Raw genomic sequence first — 13981 nt, 5'->3', positions numbered from 1 at the left:
AATCTGAAATTAGGTGTGATAAGTTAAAGATTATATAAACAGGGCTGCTTTCAATAACTTAATTATTAGCCTCACGCCCCCTGAAACAGTAAATATTATTCTGAAAGCAATTTGGACATAGACAATCATACACACATAGGGAATGGGGAAAAAAAAAAGTTTCTCCCCAAAGTGCCAGTGTTTTGTTTAGTTTGGAAAAATGACAACACAATTAGAGGTAAACAATATTTTCTTCGGCTCCATCTCCAATTTCCCCGTCTTGTCTGGTCGTTGTCTGTAGATTGAGCTTTGCTTCTGTTATGAATGTCTGCAGCGGAGGGTGGGGTGAGTATGAGTCATGGGGGGTTGGGGACGCAGCCTGGGAGGTATCCAAATCTGCAAAAGACAGACAGCACAGGTTACAGGACGGTCAGGGGACCGGTCTCAGGTCTCAGACTCGGAGCTCTCTAAGATTAGGAAATGCAGTGCCCAAAGAGCCACAGAGAGAAGGGCCAAGCCCAGGGGGAGGAACGGAACAACTAACTAACGTTTTAGTCAACAGCTGGGTGCATACATGTCTCCTGGGGCTACAGACGCTTTTACAGAATACTCCCAGAGAAGGGTAAAGCGAAGAAAGACTGGGTATCATTCACAAGAGGTTAAGTCATTGCTGCTGCTGAGAAGGGGGTGCCCATTTATTTTTTAAAATGGGTGGCCGCCTTGGAAATACAGTACATAGTCCCGCTCCAGTGTATGTTCCAGTGTGTAATAAACCGTATTTACATCTGCACAGGACCTTCCCTCGGAATATCTTGAAGTCAAGGATTCACCTCAAGACTCAGATAACATTTCAGGGACTTCACTGAGCTAGGCAAGGGGTGGGGAGGAAGAAGTTCAAGGAGGAGGAAGAGCCTCCAGCCTCCCCATTATACGAATCTGTTAACACTACACAAGTTCCTGAGCAAGAGTAGCGGTTCCTGGGGAAAATCATGCCACTCTCGACTGTGACTGAATCGGAGATTTTTTTTCTGGTTACCTAGCAACAGCAGGGCACTGTGTATTCTCCTTTTCCTGGTGAAGCCTTCTAATATTATGGCTTAAAGGAGAAACAAAGGGGGATTTGACTTCAGGAAAGAAAGCTGCTTGCTGCAAACCATATTCTCTGTATTGATTCCACCAACCACCCTTCCCAAGGCTTGGGCATCTGGAAAAATGACAAATAGCCAGCTTCTGTTGGAGCAAAAAGCAGAGGCGTCAGGGAGGTCCAGGTGTCAGGAGGGCAGGCAGCCCTCAAGCCCTCAAGTTCTTCTCTCAGCCATTACGAAGAGGCCATTATGACCTCAGCCGCATGTTACTCCAAGTCTCCCTTATTTACATGGAAACACGAACTGTGGCAGTCTAATGACAAACTGCTTGTCAGCTTTGCCCTCCTGACAAGGATCTTCAGTTGCCAGAGAAGGTAGTAAGCACGATTCGGCAGGAATGAAGGGCAAAATGTCCCCACCAGGCTCCATCTTTGGTGGTGGCCTTTGCTGCACCTCAGGCCCATGGGGGAGGGTCATGAGGGCCACAGGAAGTACACAAAGGTCCCCTGAGGGATGGTGTCAAGGGCTGAACTGTGCTCTGCAGCAAAGGAGGACCCTGGAGGAGAGGGGGGCGGCAGAGCAGAGCTGAGGGGTGAAGCCGCACACCATCTCTGCTCAAAGCTTAGGCCATCCCTGACCCTCTAGACACCAATGGTAACAAACAAAAAAACTCACTTCCAGTGGGGTGTCTGGATTCTACTGACCCTGACTCCAAATCCCGTACCTCAGACTAATGACTGAAAACAGCCCCTGAAGATGCCTGGCACCACCCCATTTCTAGAGTGCTTTGAACTGTCCCAGATCTCATACTTTCATTATCTCTTTACACATCAAAATGTTGTAACCCACACTTCACAGGTTGGGAAATTAGGCTTAGGTTAGTTAAAGCCTACACCAGATAGCTAAGAAGTAATCTAGATGGAACTTGGAGGGCCGTCACCACACAGAGATGCTCTGCTCCTCTGCTCCAGTTACCCAGAACCCTCATTTCTCATTGTGCTGGAAATGGCTTGACCAACTTTTCTGAATTAACAGATCCTGGATATTTGGCGGTGCCCGTAGCTCAGTGGGTAAGATGCCAGCCACAGACACCGAGACTGGCCAGTTCAAACCCAGCCTGGGCCAGCTAAAACAAAAATGACAACCACAACCACAACAACAACAAAAATAGCTGGGCACTGTGGCAGGCACCTGTAGTCTCAGCTACTTGGGAGGCTGAGGCAAGAGAATCACCTGAGCCCAAGAGTTTGAAGTTGCTGTGAGCTGTGACGCCACAGCACTCTATCCAGGGTGACAGCTTGAGACTCTGTCTCAAAACAAACAAACAGATCCTGGATATTTAATAATACTTTCCCTTCCTTAAATATAACATTTTGAAGTGTCAACAAAAAGAAACGAAGGGAGGGAAGGAGGAAGGAAGGAAAAAAGGGGATTCTGAGCTTCTCAAAACTGACATTGCAATTACTGCAGAACCAGGAATTTCTCTCATTTCATCAGGCAGACACAGACACCCCCAGGCAATGCTTGCACCGTAAGGGCAACACTACAAATCCAGCGACCATGCTCTCCATCCCATTTCACCACTTGGGGGACAAAGTATGCCTACCTGTAATCCCACCACACATTCACAGGCCCAATTCCTTTTCCCAGCCATTGAATGAAGCCACTTCAGTTTTAAAGACAAATACTTCCAGATAAACTGCTGATGTTGAATATTATACAAATTTAAAAACACACACACACACCCCTCAAAATACTCATTTGTAGATGCTATGGACTGAGGATGTCACCTGTGCCCTGACGGTGCTGCCCCCTTGCCAACACAAGGTCCAGCCTGGCACAAGAATTACTACATGGAGAATGAAAAATAATTCGTGGAATGAGGCAGCTGGGAGGTGACTGCTGACAAATGGGACAATTCCAGGCACACTGGAAGCCCTTAATCCCGGTAAGCTTCCTTCCTCTGGGGTGTGAAACAGGCAGCAAAAAATTCAAAACACTGGTGAGTGTAGGTATCTGGAAAGTCCCCTGGGTGACTTCAAAGGAAGCCGTGTTCAAAAAGAGCCAAACAACCCAATGTGTGTGAGGAAGAATTCTTTTAAGTTAAATTGTAGGCTCTAGTTCAGGAAAACAGAGAACCAGGAAAGTATAAGGGGTGTGTGTGCGTGTGTTGGGAGTTGTGTAGTGGAAATGTAGAGGCTTAATCAGAGCTTTTCAAAATGAGAAGGAGAGTCAAGGAGAGAAACGTTTCTAGGGGAGAGCCTGTTGGGTCCAAAGGTAAATGGCCCCCATTGTAATTCCAGATGTATTACTGGATGTTGTTCTGGTTGTGTGTCACCTGGAGGGGAACTCAATTTCCTCCTCCGTGTTCCTTCTTGGTTTCTACCTGAGCTATGAAGCCAAGGTCAGGCTGTCTGTCTTTGAAATAAGAAACTGTTCTGTGATTTCTGATTTTATTACTTCATTTCAGCACTGCGAGAACTCCAGCACAACAACGGCACGCTTCTCAAGGCCGGCCACCTTGTCCACACTTCCCACCCTTGAGAGTATGACCATCACACGGAACGCTAAATTGAAAAATCATTTGTTAAAATTAAGCCTCGCTGATTCAGAAAGCAGAATTCTCGGGGAGTAAAATTAATCATCCAATTCCATTTGTGATCAAAATGCTTATAAAACTGATGGGCATGAAGTGGAATACCTTATTTTTAACAAGCAAAGAAATATCAATACTATCATAATTTGGTCAACTAAAACCCAGATAGTATTATAATAAAACAAAACTTCAAACTACAAAGTACCCTTCAACCAAGTGTCTCAACATAACTTTCACTCTTGACGTAAAAGAAATAACTTGATCTTTACGGTATCTCTGGAAACTAAACAGAGTGAGTATTACTACCCTTAAAATAAGGACCCATAAGCTGAAACACATAAATGACCCAAAGTCTGGCTAAACCAAATGGAAAAGTGGAATCTTGGTTCAGTGATTTTTTTCCCTGCTACATAACCAAGCTTTTGTTAACACACTAAAATATTTTCCTCCACAAGAAATTTCCATATTTACATTATAAGGACCACCATGGGGGTCTAAGTTAGTCTCTTCATATTTCATTAGTTTTTAAACATTATAGATATCTGGGTAGTGCCTATGGCTCAAGGAATAGGGCATCAGCCCCATATGCCAGAGGTGGTGGGTTCAAACCCTGCCCTGGCCAAAACTACAACAACAACAACAACATTATAGGTATCTGCATTTTGGCTGGCACCAGTCCTTTTTCTTGTGGGCCCTTGGGCCAGAAAATCCCCCTGCTACTAAGGGACATGGGTGCAGGGAGCACTGAAGCCAGAAAGTTCCCTGAATCTTCCAGTCTTTAACCCTGCGTTGCAACCTGCTGGTCGACATTGTCATTTGTCACTTTTACACATTACTCACCCAACATTGAAATATCTACTAAATAACTAACAATGAAGAGAATCAGCCTTCTCTTCTTTTGAGTCAACTGGATAATTGGCTATTTTCAAGATCGAAACTATATACTCAGCATATAAAACACATCCTAACGTCACACATGCATATTTAAAACAAAGGCGTCTGTGTCTCAGTGGGTAGGGTGCCAGCCCCATGTACCAAGGGTGCCACGTTTGAGCCTGGTCCCAGACAAACTGCAACAGAAGATGGCTAGGCGTTGTGACGGGCACCTGTGGTCCCAGCTGCTCGGGAGGCCGAGGCAAGAGAATAGCCTATGCCCAGGAGTTGGAGGTTGCTGTGAGCTGTGATGCCACAGCACTCTACCCAGGCCAACAAAGTGAGACTCTGTCTCAAAAAAAAAAGTGCCTCCTGAACTGTGAAGTGAGTGACATCTTTTAAACCACGAGGTGAAATGTGACCTTGGGCGAGTCATTTCCCTTCTCTGGGCTTCAGTTTGTGCAGGATTGAACTGAAAAGCTGTAAAGCCTCTTAAATTTCTTCTGAAGGGTAGACAGAAAGTTTGTGTGCAACTTAAAACAGGTTAACATAGTCAATTACACACAAACTTTATGTCCATCCTGTATGGTACCGGGTGAATTTGAACATTTGTATTTGGGCCCAGGATCCACCAAATAACATCCTAGAGGTACACAAAAGGATTGCATTCTTTAACCCGCTTTATACTCAAGAAATGCAATCAATTTTATCATCTGAAGGTGCATTTAAAATCATGCTTTTAAGGTAACTGTGACAGGTGTCCCAGTCCTGTAGCTTCAGTCTTCCTTACAGTACATACTCCAGGTGTGCCCACATACAGTCCTCAAAGGACAGAACTGGGGGATTTATGACTGGCAGATAATATTCACAATGAAACTCTGCACTTGATCCCTGTCCTATGAACAGCATATTTTAAAGGAGTTAATTATAAATAACAGGTTTGTTGACAAGTATAATAGAAAAGGGTTGTCTACAATGTTAAAATGTTTCATTAATCATTGCCTTTTTATGATTTTTTTAAATAGAAAAGCATTTTAAATCATGATCATTTTTAAGCATAAGTTTTACTTAAATCTAAAAGTACCAGTATAACTTTTATCATAAACATCAACTGTCAAGGTCTGAATTTAGCTCACGAGTGTACCTAACGGCCAGACACCCGGAGCCCAGGGCTGTGCAAAGCATGTTTAGTCTGCTGCTGCGATCACTCATGACGCATTGTTCCACCCTCACCGTGTCTTATCCCGTTCCATCCTCCCCAGCAAAGGTCACAGAACATAACTGCGTGTCTTCTGAGCCTTGGCTCTGTTCTTGTTTATTTCAATCAAGTGTTCTGACTTGTAACTCTTATTGCTGTATCCCTTGTGCATGTTCCTAAAATTGAAATTCACACTTTCCTAGAATAACTCTTCCTTTAAAAAAAAAGGATTTTATCATTAATGTTCCAAGTCTGCAAAATAAGTTGTATTCCCTATTTAGTGATTGATTCATGCTTACGCTTTGAAACATTTAAAAAATCGTTTCCTGATGGCATTACTGGCAATCACTATTTTTTCTCAGGAGCATTAAGGCACAACATTTTCCTTCTAATGAAAAACATTTATTGAACAGAGCTCGAGGAATCTTCAGAGCAAAGGAAAATTGGTCTCTGTCCCTAATTTTATTCAACTCAATTTTCCATAGTGAGCCACAAACAGGATGTGAGGCTCTGGCATGAATATCAGTCTGGGGTTAACATCTGAAGCAAACAACCAAAATTAGTATTATGAGTCTCCTTTCTATTCCTCACATACCAATCCTGCACCTGAAATAAAATAAGTGAAGAATGCTTTGGGATGGTGTGTGTGTGTGCGTGTGTGTGCGTGTGTATATGTGTGGTGTACATGTATAAATCTGAAAAGTTAAAAAACCAAACTGTGGGGCAGCGCCTGTGGCTCAGTGAGTAGGGCGCCGGCTCCACATACTGAGGGTGGAGGATTTGAGCCCGGCCCTGGCCAAACACACACACACACAAAAAGCTGGGTGTTTTGTCAGGTGCCTGTGATCCCAGTTACTCAGGAGGCTGAGGCAGGAGAATCACCTAAGCCCAGGAGCTGGAGGTTGCTGTGGCACCACAGCACTCTGCCGAGAGCAATAAAATGAGACCCTGTCTCTTAAGAAAAACCAAACTGTGCTAATTTTTTTAAGTGTGAGAGTTAGAATTTTTTATAAGTATTTAATACAGACTATTAAGAATAGACTATTCAGAATAGTCTAAATTGGAAATATAAGTAATGCTGAGAGGCAGTATAGCAATTAAAGCCATCAATAAAATGAAGATGAGCTAATACTAACAGGAGACACGCAGCTATGATTCATCAGTTCTCTCCACTCCCTGAACTTGAACTCATCTCATTCTCACACTCTTGCTTCTCCCAAGCAGCAGTGCACCGCTGTTACAGAGCCATGGCTTGCCTATCAGCAGGCCCCTCAGGGGTCCGGGGACGTCCTTCCTCATTCCCTTCTAACCTAAGATGCATTTCCAAGTGTATTTCTTTCAATAGGTTTCTTATAGGTATTAATGACAAAAAAAAAAATACAGTGGTCCAATAAATTTAAACTCTGGATGAACCAAGTTTCTTAAATGACAAAACCTTTAAATAGGCTCATGTATATTTTAAATCTCTCAGAGGAAAAAACAAGTGTGTAGCATCCCCCAAACTTGGGGAAGTATGCCTTACAGCTGTGGTTCCCAACCTCCAGGCTGAAGACCAGTACCTACTAGTAGCCTCTTAGGAACCAGGCTTTGCAGCAGGTGAGCAGCAAGGGACAGAGCAAAGCTTCATCTGTATTTATAGCCTGTCCCCCGCCCTCACATCACCAGCTGAGCTCCTCCTCCTATCACATAGTGTTCACAGGAGTTTGAACCCTCCTGTGGACTGCATATGTGAGGGAGCTAGGTGTGCCTTCCTTATGAGCAGGTAACAATAATGTAGACGATGTAATGTAATGTAACAACGTAATAATCAAGAAATAAAGTACACATAAATGTAATGCATTTGAATCATTGAAACCATCTCCCCCTGTCATGGAAAAATTATCTTGCATGAAATCAGACCCTGGTGCCAAAAATGTTAGGGACCACCGCCTTGCATTCCATGTAACATACTTTAGGGAAAATTGAATTAGAGAATTACAAATCTTTTACAGATTAAGAAAGAGACAATAAATGACCAAGACGACAGAACAAATCAGGAGGGAGAAGTTGGAACTAGGTGAGATTTTTCCAAATTCAGAAACTCATAACCCTGGATGTAATGTCTATTGTGGACCTAGGTAATATCATCAGCAGTTGCTGAAACCATTAGGGAAAAGCTGATGGGAAGCTTAAAAATAAATGGATCAATCTTTTTCATTTTACTTTATTTTTTTAAAGCCTACAGTACCTGGTATTCCCAGGTGGTCTCCCATTCAAGTACTAACCAGGCCTGACCCTGCTTAGCTTCTGAGATCAGACAAGACAGTTGCGTTCAGGGTGGTATGGCCGCAGACTAATCTTAATATCACAAAAAGCATGATGGGATGCAATAGGAAATTTGCACCACTATCAATGGAAACTTTTTTCACATCAAAAAATAAAGCCTGCATCTAATCAAATTCTCAACTACCAGTTTACAAGAAACACAAGGACAGAAAAATATGTTCAATGACACCATGGGAAAGCAATCAGCAAAATCCGGAATGTGGGGAATTTTTTTTTTTTAAATATGACTTCATTTTTCCAACAAATAAGCTACCCTGTCTTTTTAACCAATAGTGTAAGGTTGTTTTTTAAAGGCAAGAGAATTTTAGATGAAAAGAGACTTAAGAGATATATCAACCAAGTGCAATATGTGAAAGTATCTGGATTTCAACAAACCAAGGGAGGATGTTTCTGAGACAGACAAATTCAAGTATTGACAGTATTGTTTTAAGTAACAATTGTTAATTTTTTTTAGGTGTGACAATAATATTGTGGTTATGTTTTTGAAAAGAGTCCTTTTCTTTTCAAGAAAGGTATTGAAGTATTTTTGGACCAAATGATAAGAGGTCCTGGACTTGATTTAAGATGACTCAATGTGAGAGAGAGAAGAGAGAAAGGGCATTGGACTGTAGGTAGACAGGATGCAATGAACAATTCCCTCTACATTTGTGTATATTTGAAAATTTCCATGGTAACTGTTTTTAAGTCCATTGCTTTCCATATACTTTGACTAGAAAATTATAAAGGGTTCTTTGCTATTCCAACAGTCTAGCTACTACATATCTGATATAAATGGAACACTGTGGCCATAAATTAGAGGCCTCTTCTGGGTGACAAATATGTTTAGGTTAATTTTAATGCAACTATGTGACAAGCCATTGGCTACTGCATGTCTGGGTTTATATCTATTTAGAAAGATATACCAATTGTGTGAACCTATGCCATAAAATTGGTAAGGTTCTTTTCAGTTTATGGCTACCCATAAAAAACAAAAGATACTGATTCAGATGTGGTCTTGGTTCCAGCCTAGGAAACCTAATAACATCTCCTAGGTAAATAGAATTCATAAAATATCCCATTTCATACCCTGGCATATTTGTCCTTAGCAATGAATTGACAAGGTTCTCTTGGAATCTGGGTTCCTATTCGTGTTTTACATGTATAACTAAAATAAACATTTAAGAAATAGGAAATAAAAGTAGGATGGCTAGTCCAACAATAGCAAGGTAAATTTCAGGTCATAATCATAGCAGATTTCATTATGTACTGCCAAACAAATGAATGAATTAGAGAATACCTAATTCAAAAATCCTATCTATTTTAATTATAGTCGGGGAGAATCACCAGTTTAGAATTCTGATGTTTCAAAAGGACCTTAAATTTTCACTTAGTTGAATATTTGTCTTCTTAGCAGAATCAAACTGAAAATGTAGTCAGGGTAGAATTGCAGTACAGAGCTTCTGTTAAGCCATGGTCATTTTTCGGCCTTGGATAGTAATCATATCTGGAATTTCTATTTCCTCATTTTCAAATTTAGGCACTTGAACTAGACAGCAGTCAGTCCTTAACTTTTCCCCACCACAACACTCAGGATGACGTTCACTCCCATACATTTACCCAAATTATAGGGCATAATACAGATTAAAGTAGGCTTTAAAGTGTTAGCAATGCCAGGGCTAAAGCAGTAACTTTAAGCTTTTCTCTCCATGTGAAAGTATGTCAGAATGCAAATGAAGGAGATAATTGATACTATGAGGACAACCGTTAATTTTCTCTAATTTATGATACATATCAAACATTAGTCATTTACAAACTCTAGTAGTGGCTCGGCGCCCGTGGCTCAATCGGCTAAGGCGCCAGCCACATACACCTAAGGTAGCGGGTTCAAATCCCCAGCCCGGCCCGCCAAACAACAATGATGGCTGCAACCAAAAAATGGTCGGCGCTGTGGCGGGCGCCTGTAGTCCCAGCTACTTGGGAGGCTGAGGCAGGAGACTCACTTGAACCCAGGAGTTGGAGGTTGCTGTGAACTGTGAGGCCATGGCACTCTACCCGGGGGGATAGCTTGAGATTCCGTCTCAAAAAAAAAAAAACCTAGTAGTTTCTCTATTATTTCTAACATATTACTTGGGCCACTTCTCAAAACTGATCAAAACAGATGAAGGTACAAAATTCTTGCACTGGAAGATTTCTCGGGTTTCTTAGAACACTAACCTTTTATATTTTTATCAGGTTCTCCCCCAAAAGTTCAATATTTACATTTATTTTTATGGTATTTCAAGGTGACCTATAACTATAAATACCTAGGCTGTGGAAAACCTTTAAAATCACAAAATCAACATAACATACGGGGTACTTACTAAATGCCAGGCACTGTTCTACGTACCGTGTACACATCTGTCATTTAATTCAATCCCTACACCAATTCAAAATGGTAAGTATATTGTCAAATATGAAAGTGGGAGCCAAACCTGTAGAAAATGGAACATAACTCAGAACACAGAGCACTGCAGACACTTTCGAAACTCATAATTACGATCTTCACAGACATATATAAGAGATATTTTGGCCACAAAACAAGATTCCATAAAATAGAAACTATAACAAAAAATTAAAAGTCTTGGAAATTAAGATGCTAGCTGTAACCAAAAAAAAAAAAAATTGATGGGCTAGTAGGAGGTTAAGGACATTAAACACTCCCAGAAAGTTAAAAAAAAGAAAAGAAAAAGGAAAGGAAAGAAAAATAAGACAATTTAAGAGATCCAACTTCTAACCAGAAACAGCTCCAGTAGATACAACTGAAGAGAAACAATTATTTTTTAAAAGAAGAAAGTTAAAAAAAAATCCAGAACTAAAGGAAATATGTTTCTAGATTGAAAGAAACTAATAACTAATCAGTAAAAATAATTTTAACAAAAGACCACAGTGAGGCATATTATAAAACGCAGATGAGAAAAGACAGAAAGACAATTCTAAAACCCTCCAGAAAGGGAGAACAGGTTACAAACAAAGGATCAGGAATTAGAAAGGCATCAGACTTCTCAACGGCCATTCTGGAGAGTTGAAGAATCAAATCCTTCAAATGCTGAAGGAAAATGATATTGTATTTAGAACTCAAGGCCCAGACAGATTATGAAAACCAAGTGTCAAAGGAGCAAAAATAAATAAAATGTAAAGGACATTTCAGCTAATCTAGAAAAAATTTACTTTTATTATATCTTATCTTCAGGGAATCCTAGAGATTCGACCCATCAAATAAAGGAACTTATCACAAAGGAGGAAGCGTGGGGTTGAGCACAGAGGATTCAACTTGGGGGAGAGGTGAAGGGATGGCCCAGAGAGTGCAAGTCCATGGGGGAACAGGAGGGCAAAGGATCCTAAAAGGGAAACTTCCAGGAAAGGAAAAGATGCTGACAGATAGTGGCTGTATTGAGTGGGTATAAAATGATATTGGTAAGTTATTGAAAGAGTACAGGAGCTTTGGAGGAAAATACAAAGAGAATTGAAAAAAAAAAAAAGCATGCAAATGAAAAGTAAGGCAGATGGTTAAAGCCTCAGCAGATTGAACAGTGTGGTCAATAACAACATTTGGAGTAGTTTCCGCCCTTGGCAGTTGACTTTTCTCCAGCTTGAAAGAGTCCAGTTCCCGCGAATGTCCTTTTCTAATCTTAAAGTTTCCACATGCAACTGTAAATACGATTTCTCTGAAAACTTCTTAAAGTACAGAACCCATTGAGTTTCTTCAAAAAGAATTAACTGGTCTGCATAAAGAGTGGACACTTTTGAAATTCCAAAATCTGCTGAGTTAGAAAAAAACTTTTATGAACAGGGAATTCACAGAAGATAATATCTCAAAAGGCAATACATACGAAATGGTATTAAATCTCATTGGTAATCAGAGTAGGAATTGGAAGAATGAGTTACCATTTCACACACCGCACATTGGCAAAAATTTTAAAAGCCTGACCATACTAACTATTGGGTAGGATCTAGAGAAACTGGAATTCTCATCATGTATATTGCTAGTGATAGTGACTTTAGAAAGAAATCAGTCATACAGATACCTGGCAAAACTGAAGACGTCTTTACCACTTTCAGGCGTTACCAATAAACTCTCATTCAGCTGTCTGAGGAGATTTACCTAATTTACTGAACATCATTTGTTTTCGTTTTTTTAATTCATGTATACATTTTTAATTTTGGTTAATGTGAAGGTACAAACAACCAAATCACAATACTTGAAATTGTTAGGTAGAGTCCCTCTTGTATAGGAAAAAATTAGAAACATCCTGAATGGACATTAGTAGGGTAGTGACTGTATTGGCATTAATCCATGAAATGAAATAATGCAGCACCGCTATTTAAAATGAATAATTTGTATGCATATGGATGATGGATAAACAAAGCCAGTTACAAAAAGGTATGTGTATATACATACATTTATATTAAACGGATACTTATGTAAAAATTATGATGTATTATTATCATGGATACATATATGTAGCAATAGCCACATATACATGTATATAGATACATACTGTGGAAATGATATATACCACTTTTAGGATGTTGGGTCATTCTGAGTAGGGAAAAAGGAAAAAATAAGGGGGAGGGACTTTAGCTGTATTTATAGCACTGTATTTCTTTGAGAAGGCAAAAAGGCAAAGAGAGATCTGAGGCAAATATGGAAAAATGTTAACATTTGTCAAGTGCACGAGTAATGAATAGTTTCTATACTTCTCTGTAAGTTTGAAATTTTTTATGATTGAAACTTTTGTATTAAAGATGCATTGAACAGCAACATTGTGTGATCTTTATTTCGATGTGAGTTGAAAATAAGAAATTGGAAAAAAGAGCACACCCACAGAGGACATTTATGGAACAACTGGAAATTTAAACACATGACTATATGTTGACATTATGGAATTATTGCTCAGTTTTTCCTACGTGTGATGATGGTTTTAAAAAGCCTGCTTTGTCTTTTAGAGATATATATGCTGAAATGTTTACGGATGAATAAATTTTTTTTCTTTTTTTGCAGTTTTTTGTAGTTTTTTGGCTGGGGCCGGATTTGATCCCATCACCTAGGTATATGGGGCTGGCGCCCTACTCCTTTGAGCCACAGGCGCTGCCCTGGATGAATAAATGTTTTACAGATGATTTTTAGAATTTGCTTTCAAATCCTACAGGATGTGCTGAGGAGTTAAAGCCCAGATGAAACACAACTAGCCATAAAGCTCCTAATTTTTTTAAATTGGGCAATGGCTACATGAGTGGTTGTTATACTTTAATTTTGTGTATATTTGAAATTGCCCATAATACTTTCAGATAGACAAAAAAATATATCAAGTTCAATTTTTTAATCATTAAAACAAATGAAGATATTTAAATCTTCAAGTCCTGCGAAGAAGCAGGGACTTTTTAATAGGGTGCTGACTTCCATGACATGCAGGTCTCCTGCTCTAAGGACGAGGTAGTTTTTACATGGCACTGAATTCCTCTTAAGGATCTAAAAAACCAGGGACTTTTGAGAACCACGGCAAAAAAGCCGACTTTCTGGAAACCGCCTGCCCCATGACCCTACCCACACCAGAAGAGTTATGCCTCTCATATGCTGAGAGAAGGATAATCAAATTCATTTCTCCGCCAGCTGAATAAGGCTGGAAATCACCTAGGAATTTCAATGCTGCATTTACTTCTTACTGGTTCAGGAGAGGGAGAAACAGCTGTTAAAATTCTTAGGCATGCAAGATGTAGTGTTTTTCTTTAAGCCAGAAGAAGGCAAGCAATTAAACATAATACACCCCAGCTAATTAGTTCTACCTGCTTAACAATTATGCTATTACCAGACTTTTTAAAAACTGGCATCTAATTCTTTAGTTTAAAGGTCTACAAATGAGTGTTTTTTCCTCTTGATCAAATACAAAATTCTGAGATGTCAAAGAA

General features: G+C 40.1%; 1 protein-coding gene and 1 pseudogene across 1 annotated transcript in view; both read right to left on the bottom strand.

Annotated features, from left to right (window-relative positions):
- Positions 1–211: 211 nt before the first annotated feature.
- The window catches only part of ARHGEF28 (Rho guanine nucleotide exchange factor 28), a 122770-nt gene continuing 109000 nt past the window's right edge, over positions 212–13981 (bottom strand). Inside the window, exon 28 of the mRNA XM_003785909.3 lies at positions 212–375. Coding sequence (XP_003785957.1) covers positions 212–375 — 164 coding nt within the window. The remainder of the gene's footprint in view (positions 376–13981) is intronic.
- On the bottom strand, positions 7947–8064 carry LOC111723955 (annotated as a pseudogene).

This window comes from Otolemur garnettii, unplaced genomic scaffold (assembly GCF_000181295.1).
Source record: "Otolemur garnettii isolate 467f Iridium unplaced genomic scaffold, OtoGar3 scaffold00017, whole genome shotgun sequence".
In the NCBI taxonomy this organism is placed as follows: Eukaryota; Metazoa; Chordata; class Mammalia; order Primates; family Galagidae; genus Otolemur; species Otolemur garnettii.
Note: the sequence above shows the minus strand (reverse complement) of the source record. Positions and strands in the feature narration are given on the sequence as shown.